Source organism: Asterias amurensis, chromosome 19 (genome assembly GCF_032118995.1).
Source record: "Asterias amurensis chromosome 19, ASM3211899v1".
Classification (NCBI taxonomy): Eukaryota; Metazoa; Echinodermata; class Asteroidea; order Forcipulatida; family Asteriidae; genus Asterias; species Asterias amurensis.
The window spans coordinates 12,201,248-12,221,809 of NC_092666.1; the positions used below are offsets into that span (position 1 = coordinate 12,201,248).

The 20,562-nt window shown below is 37.3% G+C and overlaps 2 protein-coding genes across 5 annotated transcripts in view; one reads left to right on the top strand and one right to left on the bottom strand.

Moving 5' to 3' along the window:
* LOC139951311 (cystathionine beta-synthase-like) overlaps positions 1-20,562 on the bottom strand; it is a 132,720-nt gene that overhangs the window by 57,170 nt on the left and 54,988 nt on the right. The window lies entirely within an intron of this gene.
* LOC139951307 (cystathionine beta-synthase-like) lies at positions 885-19,278 on the top strand. 2 transcript variants are annotated; one of them, XM_071950131.1, is made up of 13 exons: positions 885-1,027; positions 4,790-4,939; positions 6,085-6,200; positions 7,575-7,709; positions 9,141-9,425; positions 10,133-10,224; positions 10,599-10,812; positions 12,020-12,125; positions 12,826-12,909; positions 13,911-14,045; positions 14,728-14,836; positions 15,713-15,815; positions 16,665-19,278. In XM_071950131.1, the coding sequence occupies exons 2-13, from the start codon at positions 4,830-4,832 to the stop codon at positions 16,754-16,756; spliced, it is 1,581 nt and encodes a 526-aa protein (XP_071806232.1). In that variant the 5' UTR covers positions 885-1,027; positions 4,790-4,829; the 3' UTR covers positions 16,757-19,278. The 2 variants fall into 2 exon arrangements, with proteins under 2 accessions (XP_071806232.1, XP_071806234.1); XM_071950133.1 differs by lacking the exons at positions 14,728-14,836; positions 16,665-19,278 and having other exon boundaries at positions 15,713-15,808.

The window sequence follows — 20,562 nt, forward strand, 5'->3', positions numbered from 1 at the left end:
TAGAATTGTATTGTCATAATCTCACTTGGTGCATCCCAACATAATAATGCATGAAGTAAAACATTTGTGAAAATCTGGGCTCAATTGGTCATCGACGTTGCAAGAGAATACTGGAAGAAAAAAACAACATTGTTGTATAACTCTGTGTGCTTTCAAACGCATAGTAAATCCTGATGCATTTTATTATTTGAGAGAAAAATTGCCCCTTTCACAAAATAGCTAATTCAAAGTGAGCTGTTTCACACAATGTCTTATACTATCAATGCTTTCCATTGCTCGTTACCAAGTCAGTTTTAATTCTCACAATTGTTATGAGTAATTACCGATAGTGTCCAGTAAAAGACCATTTTTTTCAATAGCGTGGTCCCCTAAATACCGTAATCTACGCAGCAAAATTAAAAAGCAAGGCCCCCCAAAACACCAAATATACACAGAACAAAGCAAGATAATATCTTATAATTATATTATACATGTTGTAACCGTGCACCAAATTATATAGACCTATATACACTCTTAAAATCTGTGTTTCAATTTCAAATCTTTTCAGAACTTAAGTAGTCCCCAAATTCCGTTGTCGATCTATATGAGAATTAAATAGCAAGATTCAGTTCCCAAAACAACAACAAAAACAGCAAAGTATAGATTTACGCCTACATCGTATAACCGTGCACCAAATTATATACATTAAAATCGGTGTTTGTTTCCAAATCTCAGCAAAAGTGACCTTTGTTGATGTTTTATCTCACCAGGTCAGTTTTATTATCAGCGGGTACACTAATGTATAGTAGGCCAGACAATAGCGATAAATAGTCATAAGCTGCATTTTTTATTGGGCCAGACAATAGCGATAAATAGTCATAAGCTACATTTTTTATTTGGGGCGTATAAAAGTTTACCTGATGACTTCGGAGTTTGTTTTTTATGGTTCGGCTTCTTACATAACTGACTATTAAACGGCATATGAACAGAGCCTTGCAGTGTCCACCAGACGACATCACAACTCCTTCACAAGACTACACTTTGTCAGGTATGTCTGGTTTAAAATCCTTTGATTACCGCTAATCTGTTCTAAGGCAGTGGACACTATTGGTAATTACAAAATAATTATTAGCATAAAACCTTACTTGGTGACGAGTAATGGGAAGAGGTTGATAGAGCAAAACATTGTGAGAAACGGCTCCTTCTGAAGTGACGTAGTTTTCGACAAAGAAGTTAATTTTCCACGAATTTGATTTCAAGACCTCAGATTTAGAATTTGAGGTCTCGAAATCAAGCATCTGAAAGCACAAAACTTCGTGGGACAAGGGTTTTGTTCTTACATATCTCGCAACTTCGACCATCAACTGAGCTCTAATGTTCACAGGTTTGTTGTTTTATGCATATGTTGAGATATACCAAGTGAGAAGACTGGAAGACTCCAGATAACGTAAATAGTTTTCAGAAAGAGGTAATTTTTCACTCAATCCAGGCTTGATGAAGCCTTTTTCAGGCATCTGAACCTGAAAGCACTCAAATTTCCCTCCTGACCTTACCTCATTGAGTGTTGGTCCTCGAGATGACGTGATCAATGACTACATCAAGATCAAAATGGTTGACATTGCCGGGAAAAAAATGCAAGAAAAAAAAACTTTTTCGAAACGTACAAACTCACGACTAGGACTTGAATGTACTGCACGTACGTGTGTTCGATGTTCGATTGAGGAAAAGTCTGCCTCGATTGACGTCACAAAAGGGGTAGGCGGAGTCACCCCATTTTCTTTCTTTTTTACATATAAATCGTTAAACATTATTTTATTGTTCAGAAACATAATATACTCTAATGTTTTAAGGATCCTTAAAGGCAGTGGACACTATATTACTCAAAATAATTATTAGCATAAAAACTTACCAATAGTGTCCAGTGTCTTTAAAGACTTCAGAGGACTTTTTCTCAACTGTCAAATTCATTGGTCTTGACTCGGATTTCATCACCGGCCACAGCATTCGGATTGGAGCAGCATTCAGGCAACGTCTCTGGGTTTTTCGGATGCACAGATCCGGGAAATGGGCCGCTGGCGATCGGATGCATTCGGCATAAGTTCGATTGTGACTCAATCGATTGTGCTTTCTGTTGTTCCATGGCTGTGCTAAGTGCTAGTTTTTGTGGGGAGTCACCCCGTACATGTGAAGGGTCACAGGCACGGGGTGGCTCATGGCGGTTTTTGCCCCACAGAAAACTTCCACGTAGTAAACCATTCATAAAGGAAAAGTAAGTCTTATTAATTAAATGTGGGTTGTTGTTTGTTTGTTTGTTTGTTTGGTTTTTTTTTTTTTTTTTGGGGGGGGGGGGGCACATTCAAAAATATGATGTCAACTATAAAAGTTAACAACTTAAGGGATTAATATGTGATTTATTTTGCGCCAGACATAAGCCATGGTGGCTAGAGATAAGTTTTCTCAGCAACAATTATTTATTAAGAAACTCTGTCCAAGTTATAGTATTGCTCAAAAGGTTAGATGGTGTTTTAAAGGTCAAACAAATGTGAACAAATGTTGGTGTTATACGAAAATAATTTGATCATTTGGTCTGCTGACCTGGTTGTGTTCTTTAAGCAGTACAGACCAACTGATTAACAAACAAGTAACCTTTTCAGCAAAGTAGTAATGTTATTTGATTTAGTTTATTTGTTATTAAATTGGACTCCTTAACCCGCTGGTCGGAACACAGGTCCAAAAACACGAACACGGACAAAGCCTTCACAACTGCCGGTGTCGCATGCAATTATGTACTCTATGCAATACTATCCGGAGGACAGTATTGCATATGCAATAATGTACGCCGGAAAGGTTTGCACATTCAATCGTGTCCGCCCGGACGCTGCTGCATAATGCAATTGTGTCCGCCCGGACACATTTGCATATGCAGTTGTGTCCGCCCCCGTGCAAAACCATCTTTGCAGTAAATAAAACGCCCTTGGTTGACGGAACACGTTCCCCATTTTATTTTATGTTATGAATGACATGGGAACTGTTCGGCCGTTGGGTATTCGCTGCAATCAACGTGAATATTCATGCTGCATATATGTAGGTTCAGTGCATGCACGCGCGCTTACGCGCGCACATACATGTACATGTACAGTCATGTACATGTCCACCGGACAGTTTTTGCATAGCCCCGGACACGATTGCATATGCAAAGGTGTCCGGAGCGGACAGTAATGCATGGCGGACACAATTGCATCTGACACCAGCCCGAAACTGTGAAACAGTATCTCGCATCATATCAGCATGGACACTGTTTCGTCATTCAAAATCCACTTAAACACCCACCTGTTCCCAGTTACTCTTTAATTAGATTATTATTATTATCATTATCACTATCACTATCACTATCACTATCACTATCACTATCACTATCACTATCACTATCACTATCACTATCACTATCACTATCACTATCACTATCACTATCACTATCACTATCACTATCACTATCACTATCACTATCACTATCACTATCACTATCACTATCACTATCACTATCACTATCACTATCACTATCACTATCACTATCACTATCACTATCACTATCACTATCACTATCACTATCACTATCACTATCACTATCACTATCACTATCACTATCACTATCACTATCACTATCACTATCACTATCACTATCACTATCATTATCATTATCATTATCATTATCATTATTATTATTATTATTATTATTATTATTATTATTATTATTATTATTATTATTATTATTATTATTATTATTATTATTATTATTATTATTATTATTATTATTATTATTATTATTATTATTATTATTATTATTATTATTATTATTATTATTATTATTATTATTATTATTATTATTATTATTATTATTATTATTATTATTATTATTATTATTATTATTATTATTATTATTATTATTATTATTATTATTATTATTATTATTATTATTATTATTATTATTATTATTATTATTATTATTATTATTATTATTATTATTATTATTATTATTATTATTATTATTATTATTATTATTATTATTATTATTATTATTATTATTATTATTATTATTATTATTATTATTATTATTATTATTATTATTATTATTATTATTATTATTATTATTATTATTATTATTATTATTATTATTATTATTATTATTATTATTATTATTATGAAGAAGTTTATTTTATGCTATCTACGATACATCCTACAGAGCCGGATCCAGACTATGGATCTGAGGCGCTAAAGGGGTGATGTTATTTAATGGACAGAATTCTACGTAGTATGTGAGCTGTGCCGAGGAGTGCAATCTTCTGGACCAAGTTGATGCTTATGCTGCCAGGGATACGTTCAATGAATTTCTCCAGTCCTTTCTTTACTAGTCCCAGAGCTCCGATGACCACTGGGATTGTCTCGGTCTTCATACTCCACATTCTGCTAATCTCGATCTCAAGGTCTTTGTATTTAGACAGCTTCTCGGCAACTTTAATTGAGGTGTTTCGTTCGGATTATTATTATTATTATTATTATTATGATTATTATTATTATTATTATTATTATTATTATTATTATTATTATTATGATTATTATTATTATTATTATTATTATTATTATTATTATTATTATTATTATTATTATTATTATTATTATTATTATTATTATTATTATTATTATTATTATTATTATTATTATTATTATTATTATTATTATTATTATTATTATTATTATTATTATTATTATTATTATCATTATTATTATTATTATCTAATGTCTTTCTGCTCAGATCTTCGTTTTCAGGTAGGATCCTCTAGTATACGGTGGTAATGGCAGGCGGAGTGGAAAATGGTTGGGTTGTTCCAAATCTGCCATCAAAATGCACATGGAGCCCCGAAGCAGACCCTACGACGAGTCCGCATAGACACGAATCCAATCAGTACGTATTACAGTTTGATTTGGAACAAAAAGAAACAAAAATCACAGCCTTAAAGGCAGTGGACACTATTGGTAATTACTCAAAATACTTATTAGCACAAAACCCTACTTGTTATGGTAACGAGTAATGGGGAGAGGTTGACAGTAGTAAAACATTGTGAGAAACGGCTCCCTCTGAAATAACGTACTTTTCGAGAAAGAAGTAATTTTCCACGAATTTGATTTCGATACCTCAGAATTAGATGTTGAGGTCTCGAAATCAAGCTCCTGAAAGCACACAACTTCATGTGACAAAGGTGTTTTTCCTTTCGTTATTATCTCGCAATTTCGACGACAAATTCAGCTCAAATTTTCACAGGTTTGTTATTTTATGCATTTGAGATACACCAAGTGAGAAAACTGGTCTGTGACAATAAATTACCAATAGTGTCCAACGTCTTTGAAACAACAAACACAATCTCTTCTGATCCACAACTGTTAATCCATTTTACTATACCTCATACATATTCATGACAGAGAGTCGAGTCGTCATTGGTCCATTCATCATCACGTGCCAGGTGTTAATTTTGCTAACTAACAAGCGCGCACGTGAGTATTCACGCAAGTGGTAAATGCACATGACAAGTAATAGTTCCCCGGGAGCTATTCTACTTGTCATGCGCACTACCATTTTTGTGCTTATATAGCAGCGCTATGAAATTGGACACTCAAGGCCCAATTTCATAGCGCTGCTGGGCGGCCGATTTTGTGCTTACTGTGTGATTTCCATTTCATAGCGCTGCTAACCGTAAGCACACGAAAAGGCTTGCTAACCATCCAGTGCTTACCACACGAAAATAAATGACGTCACAATGCAAATCCACGGTAAACACGCACGATGGCCGCCCAATTTTTCTGCTAACCTGTGAATAACGCTAAGGCTTGAGCAAATGTTTCTGCTACAGTAAGCACGCAAATTAATTTGCTTACTGTTAAGCAGCGCTATGAAATAAAAATGTTTTTTTTTATACGTTCAATCAGAAGCGATACAAAATAAACATAACACAAGGGTTGAGAAGTGGGTGTGATTCAATTATGAGAAAAGTATGTTATTGGTAAAAACATGTGTACAAAAAAAAGAAATAAAAACTATTTAATTTCTTACAGAGATACTTTTGATGAACGACGTAAGATCTTACCTGATATTCTGAAGGTGATTGGTCACACCCCACTTGTTCAGATGAACAAAATTAGGAAAAGTGCGGGTTTGAAATGTGATTTACGTAAGTAATTAATTCCTCGTAAAAGAAATAGCCGTCGATATCACCAAACTCTTTCTAACCTAGGATTAATCTTAGGACTTATGACGAGTTCAGTGTCGTATCCAAATACGTAGGTCGCATTGAACCCATCCTAAGATAAGGACGGGTTACTCGTCCTAACTCGAGATATGGTTAATCCAAGCGTTTTGTGAAATCGGCTGCTGTTTTAAGGGAAGGTACACGTTTGGTAATCGTCAAATACCAGTCTTTTCACTTGGTGTATCCCATCATAACCATAAAATAACAAGCCTGTGAAAATTTGGGCTCAAATGGTCATCGTAGTTGCAAGAAAACGATGAAAGAAAAAACACCCTTGTTGGACGAATTTGTGTGTTTTCAGATAAGAATAAAAGACTTATAGCTAGAAGTATTTTATTATTTTAGTGAGAAATTACCTCTCTCAAAAACTACGTTACTTCAGAGGGAGTCGTTTCCCACAATGTTTTATACTATCAACAGCTCTCCAATGCTTGTTACCAAGTCAGTTTTGAAGTTAATATTTGTTTTGAGTAACTTCCAAACGTGTACCTTCCCTTTCAATTGTCAAATTTTCAAAGCAGAAACAATTTTCCAAAGCAATGTTTTGACGCACAATGCTATGCTCCATGTTTCAAGTCTATGCCCAGTCTCACAGAGATGCTCAAAAGGATTATATCATTTTGGTAGTTGGAACCCACTGGGGTGCTTATAGTTTTACTCCTATAATAGTTGTACGTGAACTACTTCAAAGATCTTCCAACTTCAAATAGGAAAACAAAGCTCAAGTATTTTGGCTATGTGAACAGAATGGGCAGTGGCCGATACCCCAAAATTCTCTAGAAGGTCACAATGCAGGTAACATATTCAGAGCGGGAAAACGATGGCTGGAAGACGTCAAGCCCTTCGCTGTGAAGAGGCTGACATACCATATCTGGCAGCAGCAGGACACCAACTCTCTAAAATGTAAAAGAGTGAAAAACACCACTCTTTACATTTCGAGCTGTCCCTCATAATGGCTCTTCAAAAAGATTGGCGGTTATTTCACTCTTTTAGAGGGGTTTCACTCCAGGACTGAGTGAAAACTCACTCAAAAAGATTCAAACTTCAATCTAAAAAAGTGGAAGACAACTCGAAAAAGAGTTTTGTCCTTCATATGGCTCTTCAAAGAGTGCTTTTTCACTCTTTTACATTAGGAGAGTAGCAAGCAATAGAGACATATGACGACTCGTATAGTTGGGAAGCTATCTCCGGGACCTATACCTCGGGAGGGCTATGAAGATGATGATAATGGTTGTAGAATAACCCATTTCAAAATGTGGTATCTATAATAATGATTTTGATCTTCTTATATCTCAGTGGCCAAGTGTGAGTTTTTCAACGCCGGTGGCAGCATTAAAGATCGGATAGCTCTTCGTATGATTGAAGAAGCAGAGAGGAAAGGAGTCTTGAAACCAGGATCTACTTTGATAGAACCTACGTCTGGGAATACAGGTCAGACAATAATTTTATAAAATTATGTTTGGATCGCCTAAGGGAAAATAACTAACTAAGTTTATGTATGTATAAAGTAAACTCAATAATATGGTATTTGAGAGGCATTGCATGGTGAGGTATCAATATGCATTTGGTTTGCGGTATTACTATGAGTGTATCTACTTGCTGTGTAGGTTACGTATGGTGGCCCTGAAAGGACAATGAACGTCATATTTACGTGAATATTGACGTCAATATTCATGGATTTTGCCCTAAATCGCAAATATTCACGTCAATGTTTACGTAAATATTTACGTAAATATTTGCGATGGGGCACAAATCGTGAATATTCACGTGAATATTTACGTAAATATTTTCAAGTTAATATTCACGTAATTATTTACGTGAATATTTGCGAATTGGAGCAAAAACCGTGAATATTTGCGTTAATATTCACGTATTCAGGGCCACCATGTTTTTTTGTAAACTTGTATTGCTTTATACCGCAGTAGATTTTCGGAATTCGAGAATACTCAGTAGGCCTACTTTATTGGAGCAAGCAGCCCATACTGGTTAGACTCCTTTACTTCACCACCTCCGCTTCTCTATTTGAACCTCAGTTTTAAAAACACTGGACACTATTGGTAATTGTCAAAGACCAGTCTTCTCACTTGGTGTATCTCAACAAATTATGCATAAAATAACAAACCTGTGAAAATTTGAGCTCATCAATGGTCGTCGAAGTTGCGAGACAAAAATATGAAAGAAAAAACACCCATGTCTCACGAAGTTGTGTGCTTTCAGATGCTTGATTTCGAGACCCCAGAAGCTAATTCTGAGGTCTCGAAATCAAATTCGAGGAAAATTACTCCTTTCTTGAAAACTATGTTACTTCAGAGGGAGCGGTTTCTCACAATGTTTTATACTGCCAACAGCTCCCCTTACTTGTTACCAAGTGAGGTTTAATGCTAATAATTATTTCGAGAAATTACCAATAGTGCCCACTGCCTTTAATAAGAATCTTCAAGGTCAAAAACCAATCATAAAACCCAAACAATTAACCGAGCTTTCTGCGAGCACTCAGTCTTCAAGCTCCTTAAACAAAATTACGAGCATATAATTACTCGGGTGGGTTCGAACCCACGACCTTTGCAATTCTAGAGCAGTGGCTTACTAACTAACTTTGTCAGTCCCGCCTTCAAGCGTTTTTTTTTTTTGTTTTTTTTTTAACAGTGGGATGGGTGGTTCTTAACTGTGGGGTGGGTTAGGGGACATTCTTTGTGGCAGAACGGCTTTGTAGAGGTGACCACCTCGCCACTCACTGGCTTGGTGTTTTTTTAAAGCTATTTTGCTTCTATGTTTCTTTTGTATCGATTTGTATATTTAAATTGTTATGCCAGTGTAAAGTATAATAAAACTAAAACTAATATATTATTATAATTCCATTAGGTATCGGGCTAGCTTTAGTCGCAGCGGTCAAAGGTTACCGCTGTATTATCGTAATGCCAGACAAGATGAGTAATGAGAAAGTGTACGTTCAGCGAGCACTCGGTGCCGAGATTGTCCGAACGCCCTCATCGGCGAGGTACGACTCGCCCGAGTCACACATCATGGTTGCTCAGAGACTCAGCAGGGAAATTCCCAACTCAGTCGTCTTGGATCAATACAGAAATGCAGGGAACCCGCTGGCTCATTATGATACAACAGCACAGGAGATTTGGGACCAGTGTGAAGGTTTGTAATAATGACGTATAACCAGTGGAGGGCAGGGTGCGCACTACCTCCTCCGAGCAAAGAGTAACCTTACTCTATGCTTCGAGGCCGTGCCCCGCCCCAATCGAGATTTTTAAAATAAAATAATGTTGACATATTATAGACATCATCCCTAATTCAATGATTTGAAAATAAATCTGCGTCTGTTGCATAACATAACTCTGGAACTAAGCATGCTACAGAGACACAGTTTGTACATCACCCTTACTAGCATGTCCCTGCATCCCTAACATTAGATTTCAGGGCGACTACGGCCGGCACTTCTTCATACCGAAAATTATAAGTAGGTGTGGACGCTTCGATCGCTACTTAATGTTTTCCCCGGCTTCTCCCGCCCCAATACAGAATGCTTATGCCATAGTACTGCTAATAGGCTTGTTTTGAGTGAGTCATCAAACCGGTTTTGCATATCAACACTTTGCTTGCCTGAAGTCTTTTAATATTTGAGTGAGAAATTGCCTCTTTCTAAAATAAAAACGGGAGCCGTTTCAATTCTCGCAATGTTTTATACCATTAACTGATCCCCATTGCTCGTTTACCAAGTAAGCTGTTATGCTAACAATAATGTTACACAACAACCAATAATGTCCAGTGCCTTAAAAGTGAAAACACGAAGCTAAATTTGTCTGATACTGAATCCCCTTTAATGTTATGATCGGTGTCTACAGGACAGCTTGATATGATTGTAATGGGAGCAGGAACTGGAGGTACCATGACTGGTATTGGTCGCAAGATGAAACTATTGAATCCAAATATTCAGGTAGGTGTGTTCAAACAAAGCAAATAAAATAACCAATAAACTACAAGTTTACCTTTTCACATAGACATGAAAAAGAAGGGGGAAAGGAAGGAAAATGAAGCAGAACAAAATCAAGAAGTGCCTGCACCAACATCTACACAAAATAAAAAGAAATGTTTCATAAAATGACACAGTCATTATTATAAATGGTACTAACACAAAATAGTCACAATCAGACACCCATAAAACCCCCAAAGTCCCACACACCCACTACCCTACAGTACCCACACCAAACCAAAGAGTTCCCACCCACTCGTGGTATTTTTCTTCTGCTCCAATTGTGAAGACCATTTAACACAGTTAAAATTTTAAATAATGCTTCCACTTCTGAGCAGATTGTATCCTTTGACCCACACGGGTCACTTCTGCAACCTGATTCCATTGATAAACCACACGTGGAATCGAAAAGCTTCGAGATCGAAGGAATTGGTTATGATTTCGTCCCCACCGTCTTGGATCAAACTTTGGCTAGCGGATGGGACAAATGTGACGACGCAGAATCCTTCTTGATGGCTAGGAGGTTGATAAAAGAGGAAGGTTTGCTATGTGGTAAGATGTTGCCTGTGTGTTTATAAATTTCATATTTCATTCATTTTTATGTAATAGTACAAAATTTAATGACTATTTTTGTAAGCTGTACATTTCGGCTTTTAGCCGCTGTATTGCAGCGTTTTAATAAACCGTGAGTAATAGAAATATGTTTATATGATAAAACAAAAGTGTGCGATAGTTCCTTTCGGACGTTGTAACAAAACCCGCCTTTGAACTCCGTCATACAAAGATGACAATTTTTGGTTAAGGAGTACAGTGTCTCAGTTGTATGTATTAACATTATGGAGTTTTCTTTTACGACGACGGATGGTTCTACGACGGTAATGATGACATTTGGCGTCATCTGCGCATGCGTCGGCTTTGAGGCCGGTCGTCCTTCAATTTCTACGACAATACTTGGGATGAATCTTCGTTGTGCTGAGAACGACAACGGTTGGCTGAAAAACCGTCGCAGAACCACTCGTCGTCGAAAACGAAAACTCCCTAATACCAAAAGCACGACGCGTCAAAGCAATATGGTGCAGCCATCTTGAATTTCTCCCGTTGGAATAAATGTTAGCAAACCGAGGCTGGACGGACAGAATAGTCTGGCTCCTATTTGAAAAACAATTATTAGCATTCACTATTGTTATTCGATACGAGGAACATGACCAAGATGGAGGCAACATGATAAAGGTCTATTGCCTCTGTTCCATCCTACAATAGTGACTTTACTTGCATTATCTGCAACAAGATCTGCAAGTCAAGAATTGGCTCAACATTCCATAATTAGACGACTTTAACTTAGGCGGTGATTGCTACACCGTCCTGTGTACAGGGCCCAAATTCAGACAGCTGCCAACCACAACAATTTGCTGCATAGTATGACATTTCTTCTTTGATAAAAAACAGGAACACCAACCAAATTTCTACGTGATTTTCAAGGTAAGCAAACAACAGCTGAATCAAGCAATATGCAACAAATGGAAATTTGGTTGGTAATCCTGTTTTTATCAAGGAATAAATTGTATGCTAAGCAAATTTGTGTGCAAATTAAAAGCTCCAAGAAATTGGGCCCAGAACACGTATGCCGAACATTCATCTGTCGAAGTGACGGGAGAATCCATGAAGCATTTACATCAGATCAAAGAAAAACTGTTGTATTGCTGCCTCAAAAATATCTGTTTTTAAATTTAAGTGACAAACGTTTGAATGTCTCCCGTAGGTGGAAGTGCTGGAGCAGCGGTAACTGTAGCACTGAGAGCAGCAAAGTCACTTAAAGAGGGTCAACGATGTGTTGTCATTTTACCCGATTCTGTCAGAAACTACATGTAAGTTTATAGAATTTGAGGCATTGCATGGTGAGGTGTCAATATATATTTGGTTTGCGGTAACACCATGTGTGTATCTACTTGCCATGTAGAGTAGAGAACTGTCTTGCTTTATTCTAATACCGCGGAGTAGATTGTTCGGGTGTTCGGGAGACTTCTCAGTTCTGAAAAGAACTGTCCTGCTTATTAACTATTACCCGGGCGGATGGTATAGAAAATAGGCTGGGACTACTACTCTAGCTTACAGACCAGTAAATATTAAAAAAGACTTCATGCATGAAGCCTTTTTTTATGCGTCTGAAAGCAAACAAGTTTGTGCAACGAGTATTTTGTTTAAATGACCAATTGAGTCGCTGGTCAGTATTTTCACTTGGTGTATCCCAACATATGCATAAAATAACAAATCTGTGGAAATTTTGACTCAATTGGTCAAGGCACAACTTAACTTGGATGCTTTCAGATGCATAATATAAAAGGCTTCACGCATGAAGTATTTTAAATTTATATTTAAGTGGTAAATGGGCTATTTTTCTTGTCTGATGACGATGTCATTATGAAACCTCCGATAGCAACACATTTCGAACGTTGATAGTTTGCTTCCAATCTATTTCTTTGGCACAACAATAGTTTGCTAATTTCATAAAAATAAGTTTTTTTAAATACTTTTTTAAAATACAAAAACCCAATTATTATTTCATAGGACGAAGTTTCTATCCGATGACTGGATGAAAGAAAAAGGTTTTATGGAGGCCGAACCAGAAAGCACCGAACCAGAAAAAGCATGGTGGGTTGTAATAACAAAATAACTAAAATATGACTATAACAAAAATTAAAATATATTAAAATATCTTTAAAGCCATTATACACTTTCGGAACAGAAAAACAAAGTTCACAGATTTACAAACAACTTACAGGGTTTACAGAAGGTAATGGTGAAAGACTTCTCGTGAAATATTATTCCATGAAATGCTTTACTTTTTGAGAAAACATTAAAACAATTATCAATTCTCGACAACGAGAATTACGGATTTATAGTGCAAGACACGGCGAAACGTGCGGAAACAAGGGTGGGTTTTCCCGTTATTTTCTCCCGACTCCGATGACTGGATGAGCCTAAATTTTCACAGGTTTATTTTATATATAAGTTGTGATACACGAAGTGTGGGCCTTGGGCAACACTGTTTACCGAAGGTGTCCACTGGCTTTAAATTGTTATCTTACTTTTTTTACTGAAATGTTTTACCATGCCACTTTTTCAAAAGGCATGACGCTAAACATTATTTCGTTTTGCCTCGTGATCATGTTTGTTTCAATTAAAATGAAACTAGACTAATTAGTGAAACTCATGTTGGGAAACTGAATTATAGTTTCAACTCATTTTACTCGAAAGGTTTCTTACCTCAGTAAATCAGTGAACTTACGAAACAAATACAAATGTCGTGCGACCAAGATCATCATCATCATCATCATCATTCTCTTGATCCATCAAAGGGGACGTAGAGCCGCCCAACCAATGCACTCTGCTGCCGAATGCCACAGCTGCCCGGGACTCGAAGTCTGCTTCCAGTTGGCCGACCCAGGTGCTGCGAGGTCGGCCTCTGGGACCTCTTCCAGGCTGAGCAGGGCGGTAGTCCTCCCGTGCGACCAACGCCCTGGAGTCATCTGCACCAGTTCGGGTACAGGGTGTTAAATATGGGGACTAAACAATGAGGTCGTAGTGGGTTTCCTAAGCTACAGAAAGGGCTCCACAACAATCATATCTCATTAGAAAACACTTATTTTTAGGTGGTGGCATAAACCAATATCAGTCTTGAACATCAAGAGCCCCAAGACAATCGTCTCTTCAGCGACTTGTCAGGAAGCAGTTGGTACTATGCGACAGGATGGATTCGACCAACTTCCTGTTTCTGATGAACCAGGGTAAGTTAACAAATAATTACGAAAATATCTTGTTATTTCCAATTCTGTACGCAATATGGGAGACTTTCAGGACGCTTGGTGGCAGCAGACATACCAGGTAAAATCCATTTTTCTCGGTAATGTGCGCATGCTCAGAGCTACGTAAACAATGGAAATGTACCTGCTGCCACCTAGCGCCTCAAAGTCTCCCATTAACATCTCTAAGCTGATAGAAATAACCTCTTCTTAAAAGGCACTGGACACTATTGGTAATACTCAAAATTATTGTTAGCATAAAAACTTACTTGTTAACAATCAATGGAGAGCTGTTGATAGTATATCACATTGTAAGAAACAGCTCCCTCTGAAGTAACGTAGTTTTCGAGAAAGGAAGTAACTGTCCACTATTTATGTTTGAATTTGATTTCGAGACCTCAAAGTTTGATTTGATTAAGGTAGTTTTAGATTGTAGTATTTTGTATGTTCTTTGTATCTTGCTGCCCGTGCATAATAATATGTGTCATGCTTGTCTTTTTACTGTTTGTTGTACTCTACGCATATCTTTTTTCTCTCTCTTTTTTTTTGGGGGGGGGGGTATAAATTGTTAGTTTGTACTCATATTGCCAGTGGAAAAATATATATATATTTAATAATTGCCTTTTAGGGGGACAATAAATGAAATCGATTTTGTTTATCTTTATAGGATCATTATTGGTGTTGTGACTCTTGGGAGTATAATGTCACACGTCTTTGGCTCACGAATCCAGCCAGAAACATTAGTTAAAGAAGTCATGTACAAGCAGCTGAGGAAGGTTAACCTAAAACTATAAAAATGATCAATCATTATAGAATCTTTTTTCTTTTCTGAAATGTTTTATTGAAATTGTATGTATAAAGTGTTTTGCCATTTCTAAAACCTTTTCAGTTCCCATGTTGACTTAATGTAACTGTGCACTTTAAAGGAAGTGGACACTATTGGTAATTACTCAAAATAATTATGACCATAAAACCTTTCTTGGTGACGAGTAATGGGGAGAGGTTGATGGTATAAAATATTGTGAGAAACAGCTCCCTCTGAAGTGCCATAGTTTTCGAGAAAGAAGATATTTTTCCACGAATTTGATTTCGAGACCTCATATTTAGAACTTGAGGTCTCGAAATCAATCATCTAAACGCACAAAACTTCGTGTGACAAGGGTATTTTTTCTTTCATTATTATTTCGCAAGTTCGATGACCGATTGCGCTCAAATTTTCAAAAGTTTGTTGTTTTATGCTTATGTTGAGAACTGTGAAGGCTAATCTTTGACAATTACCAATAGTGTCCACTGCCTTTAAGCCCGGTTCAACCTTACTGCAAATAAGGATGCGTTACGTATTTTGACGTCACAAAAGTTGCAAGGAATAATTTGCAACAGTTGAACTGCGATGGGCAACTCCTGCGAAACATTTACTGCAAAAACAGCCCTGTAAAAAATGTACAAAAATCTCCAATATTGTGCATGCTGATTAGTTCCTTTGTTTTTGGTTTTTCATTATGACTTTCTTGTTGGCGCCTTGTTGAGCATTTTAAAATGAGTATGTGCGCCCTATACTGTTATTATTATTACTATTTGCAGTCATGTTACAATCAAATGAGATCTACATTTTGTCGACCATTATGGTCTACATTTTGTAACCTTTCCTACAGGTTGACACCTTGACCACGTTAGGGAAGTTATCCTTAATGCTGGATGATGATCATTTCGTGTTGGTGTCAAGAAGTGAATCATCAAACATTGAAACATCAAACAGTGAGTACTTGTGTTCAGAGAAAGACGCTCTCCTATAGACCTTTATCACGCTGTCATCTTGGTCATGTTCCCTGTTTTCAATACGAAGGCTAACATTAATTCCGCATGGCGCCAGACTATGATTTCGTCCAGCCTCAGTTTGGGCACAATGAGTTGGAATGGAGTAAAATAAAGATGACCACACCGTGATAAAGGTATATAGATCTTTCTTTTACAACGTCACAGTTTTTGCCAACCCAGGTTGGACAAAATGGAAAACCGTGAATGCAAATCCAAAACAGATCACTACTGTTTGTAAATATTTACAGAAATTATCAAACATTGTGTTGATATTTTTGTTTTCTGCAGAAAATGTTGAATTTGGGTATAACATCTGTTAATACCATTGAGTGACCAACTCAACATAGGAGTGCGTTTTGGCGACCCCAACCAAAAACTGTTTCGTTTGTTGGTCTTTGGTGCTGCTGTTCAGACTGAACTATAACCGAGTTGTGAGCTCGGTTACCGTTTTGGTTATGACGTCAGAAACATTTTTTGGTTGGGGTCGCCAAAACGCACTCCAGTTTGCTTTGCAAAGAAGATTGCCAAGCAGTATTTCTGCTTACATGCTTAATGGTATTGGGCCTCCGATCTACGTAGACTTGATTCAAGTCCCGTTCTCGTGCGGGAGGTTCCTATACATGACCTGCCGCCGTCAAAATGTAGCTATTGTGGTCCCGAGAATGGGACAGGATTGGGGAATGCATCACAAAACAATAGTTTTCTGAGATTGGCACGGGATTGGGACTTGAGTCAAGTCTATTATCTATGAGGCTCTGTTGATTCATGTTGTATTGTTTCAATGCGCAGATGGATATGATGCTGCTCCTATAAAAGAGACGATAGTTGGAATTCTAACTCGAATTGATCTCCTCAACTACATCACTGGCCATCGCTCATGAGCCGTCCGAACCTCATCTAAGATAATTGGTGATTTAATTAACAGACTAATCAAAATAACGTCAATAACTGTTAACTTTTAATTAGATCTGCAATCTACACAATGGCAACCTATGATTATTTCGTTATGGGTCCTTAGGCCGTGTCCGAAACGGCGACTTCGGCTACAGCTACGGCTAGATCGCGCGCGTCTTCCTGTTCTTCAACACTGGTAGACGCGCTGATCTAGACGTAAACATTATGCGTAAAATTACAAACCTGATGTGCAAATTTGGACTCAATTATATTATTGTTGGTTGTCGAAGTTGCGAGAGAACAATGGAAGAAAAAACACCCCTGACGCAAAGTTGTGTGGTTTCAGATGCCTTGAATTCGAGACCACAGCTGAGGTCTCTTATTAAATTCAAATTTTAGTGAGAAATTACTCCTTTATCGAGAAAAATGTTACTTCAGAGGGAGCCATTTCTCACAATGTTTTATATCACCAGCTCTCAATTACTCGTTACCAAGTAAGTGTTTATGCTAACAATTATTTTGAGTAATTACCAGTAGTGTCCATTGCTTTAAGGCAAAAGTTTAATGGTTTGGAACCGTCGATTTTCTCGTTCTGTAGATATATAAAACTAACCAATAAACGTTTCAGTCCAAAAGTGGATTGCTTTTTGTAGATATCTCCGAAAATCCAGAGCAGTTTACGTCCGCGCATGATAAACCCCAACAAGAACTACACAATCTGAGAAATGTATCTGGCAGTAACGTTTTTCAGATTCAAATTTTATTGCATGGAAACCTGTACCTACCTTTTCATAATCACTTTTCAATTAGTAAAATGATTCTCAAATACCTAATAAGGAGTCTCCTGACGATGACTAGATCAAGCTAGTCGAACGTTGAGACCAATTCAAGAGCTGACTCCGCAGCAGTGCAGTTAATAACGATCCTATAAGCATAGTCCCAGCCAATTTTCTATACATCCCCCAGGTAGTAGTTGAAAAGAGTTAGGACTCGTCTTATCTCGAGTTAGGACGAGTAACTCGTCTTAACTTAGGATTAGTCTTAAGGTCTGCATGCTACAGTGCAGGGTTTGGGACTCGTCCTAAGTCATAAGATTAGTCTTAAGTTAGGAAGAGTTTTGTGAAATCGACGGCAGGACAGTTCTTTTCAGACTGAGAAGTCTCCCGAACTATCAGATAAATCTACTCCGCGGTTGCAAAAGTATATAATATCAGACAGTTCTCTTAAAGGATTTGGGTAACATATTTACATTAAACTTACACCGTTTGAAGATAATATAGTAGCAAGCGTACCTTAAAATATTAGTTGTTGAGGTGATGTAGTTTTAAAAAAATTAGTAAAACAAAGTCATGAAAATACGTTTTTACATGCCAAAATAATGTTCGTCTCATGATCATCGCGAGACGAAAATTAATTTAATGACATTATTTTACTAATTCCTAAAAAAACTACAGCACCCAGCAAGCAATATCAGGAAGCTTCCTATTAAAAACATCATTATCTTCAAACTGTGTAAGTCTAATGTAAATCTGTGGACATTGTGGGTTTTTTTTTGTCCTACAAACGTACCCAGACCCTTTAAAGGCAGTGGACACTATTGGTAGTTACTCAAAATAATTGTTGGCATAAAACCTTTCTTTATGGCTAGTAATGGGGAGAGGTTGATGGTATAAAACATTGTGATAAACGGTTCCCTCTGCAGTGCCATAGTTTTCGAGAATGAAGTAATAATCCACGAGTTTGATTTCGAGACCTCAAGTTTAGAACTTGAGGTCTCGAAATCAACCATCCAAAAGCACACAACTTCGGGTTGCAAGGGTGTTTTTTTTACTTTCCTTATTATCTCGCAAGTTCGATGACCGATTGAGCTCAAATTTTCACAGGTTTGTTATATTATGCATATGTTGAGATACACCAACTGTGAAGGCTAGTCTTTGATAATTACCAATAGTGTCCACTGCCTTTAACAACAAACTCTACCTGGCAAGATACACGCATGGTGTCACACATGGTGTTACAGCAAACCAATATAAAGCTACTGTACTTCCGTAACCAAGCAAAATGAAGTTTGTTTTTTTACTTTTAAGAGTGACAAAACATAGATTTCTTCGTTTTCTTTAAATCTATACTTTCCAACAGTTTCAACATATTTTGTTTCGGTATCTTGTAGGTTCACCCATCTAGCGGTTCTCAGGTCACATTTAAAACCATAATGTTACCCTTCTTTGGCGTCATTGAATGTAATTTTTATGTTATGACTTTTAGTGGAGTATCATTTTCTATAACTATAGTCCATTTAATTTTTGCTAATAATTAATGTACAACTCATGAAATGTTGGGTGTTTCGGGTAGGCCTATAAGCTATTAATACGAATTACAGTAAGCACTTTTTTAACTAAAATAATAATTGATAGAAATAAGTCCAATCGTGTGTTAAATGTAGGATAATGTATAGTGTTATAGAAGTGGTTACAGTTTGAGTGTTTGGTTTACAATAACTATAAGTAAGGGTTTAAATGTGAGATACTTTTTAAGTAAACAATTAAAATTTAAGTTTAAATTGATAATTAAAAACATACTTCATGTCAAAACAGCTTTTCTTCAAAATCTTCGCTCACATTGTTTTTGTAATTAATTCAAGCCCAACACTTTTTCAGACGGCCTCTTTCTGTAAAGGCAAAAACAATTAGATGCAAAGTGTTTCACCAATGGGAGACTTTCCGGACGCTTGGTGGCAATAGACTTACAACGTAAAATTCATTGTTCTCGGTAATGTGCGCACGCTCAGAACTACGTAAACAATGGAAATTTAAGTCTGCTGCCACCTAGCGTTTCAAAGTCTCCCGGAATAGCGTTTGAAGAACCATGCAAAAACATGACACTGCAGACTCGAGGGATCCATACGAAGCAAAGCTTTTAGACAGTGGTTCTATAATAACATGCATATCAATGAGATAAAAACAAGTTAAGTGTGAACAGAGGTCCCGTGAACGAGTCGACCCACCAGTGGAAATGGAGGCTTCAACAAGCTCGTCCGTCCGGACGAGTTGTCTGCATTCAATAATATCTCAATGCACATACAAAAATATAGTAATGATTAATGAGCAATGGAAGTCCGGGGTCGAGTCAAGCCATCAATGGGGAAAATGAAATGGAGTTCAGACAACTCGTCCACCCGGACCGAGTTGTTCGACGGACGAGTTGTCCTTCATTCAATAGCAAGTCTCAACACATAATGTTAAGCGAACCATGGAGATCCGTGGTCGAGTCAGTGCAAGCCATCGATGAAGAAAATGAAATGGAGTTCAGACAACTCGTCCACTCCGGCCGAGTTGTCCGACGGACGAGTGTCCTTCATTCAATAACAAGTCTCAAATGCTCGTAAATAATTATGTTAAGGGCCATGGAGATCCGTGGTCGACTAGTCGGGCTGCCACCAAATGGAGAAAACAAAATGGAGTTCCGACTGTCCACCAGCCGAGTATCTGACGGACGAGTTGTCCGTCAGCACATCACAAGTCAATTACTTTAGCACTGCAATGGAGGTAGAAATCGCCATGGTATTATCTCCCACACAGAACTCGTGCTGTCCTACATTATTTTCAACTCAAACTAAACCCTTGTGTTAAATTCTTTAAAGACACTGAACACTATGCCAAAGACCAGTCTTTATACTAACAACGAAAATTTGAGCTCAAGTGGTCGTTGAAGTTGTGAGATTAATGAAAGAAAAAACACCCTTGTCACACGAAGTTGTGTGCTTTCCGATTCGTGGAAAATTACCAATTCTTTC

Excerpts from the sequence above, each read along its gene's own strand:
- LOC139951307 (XM_071950131.1), top strand. The coding sequence starts at position 4,830 with ATGGCAGGCGGAGTGGAAAATGGTTGGGTTGTTCCAAATCTGCCATCA. Across the intron at positions 14,046-14,727 it reads CCTGTTTCTGATGAACCAGG|GATCATTATTGGTGTTGTGA; the intron begins GTAAGTTAACAA and ends TTATCTTTATAG. Across the intron at positions 14,837-15,712 it reads TGTACAAGCAGCTGAGGAAG|GTTGACACCTTGACCACGTT; the intron begins GTTAACCTAAAA and ends CCTTTCCTACAG.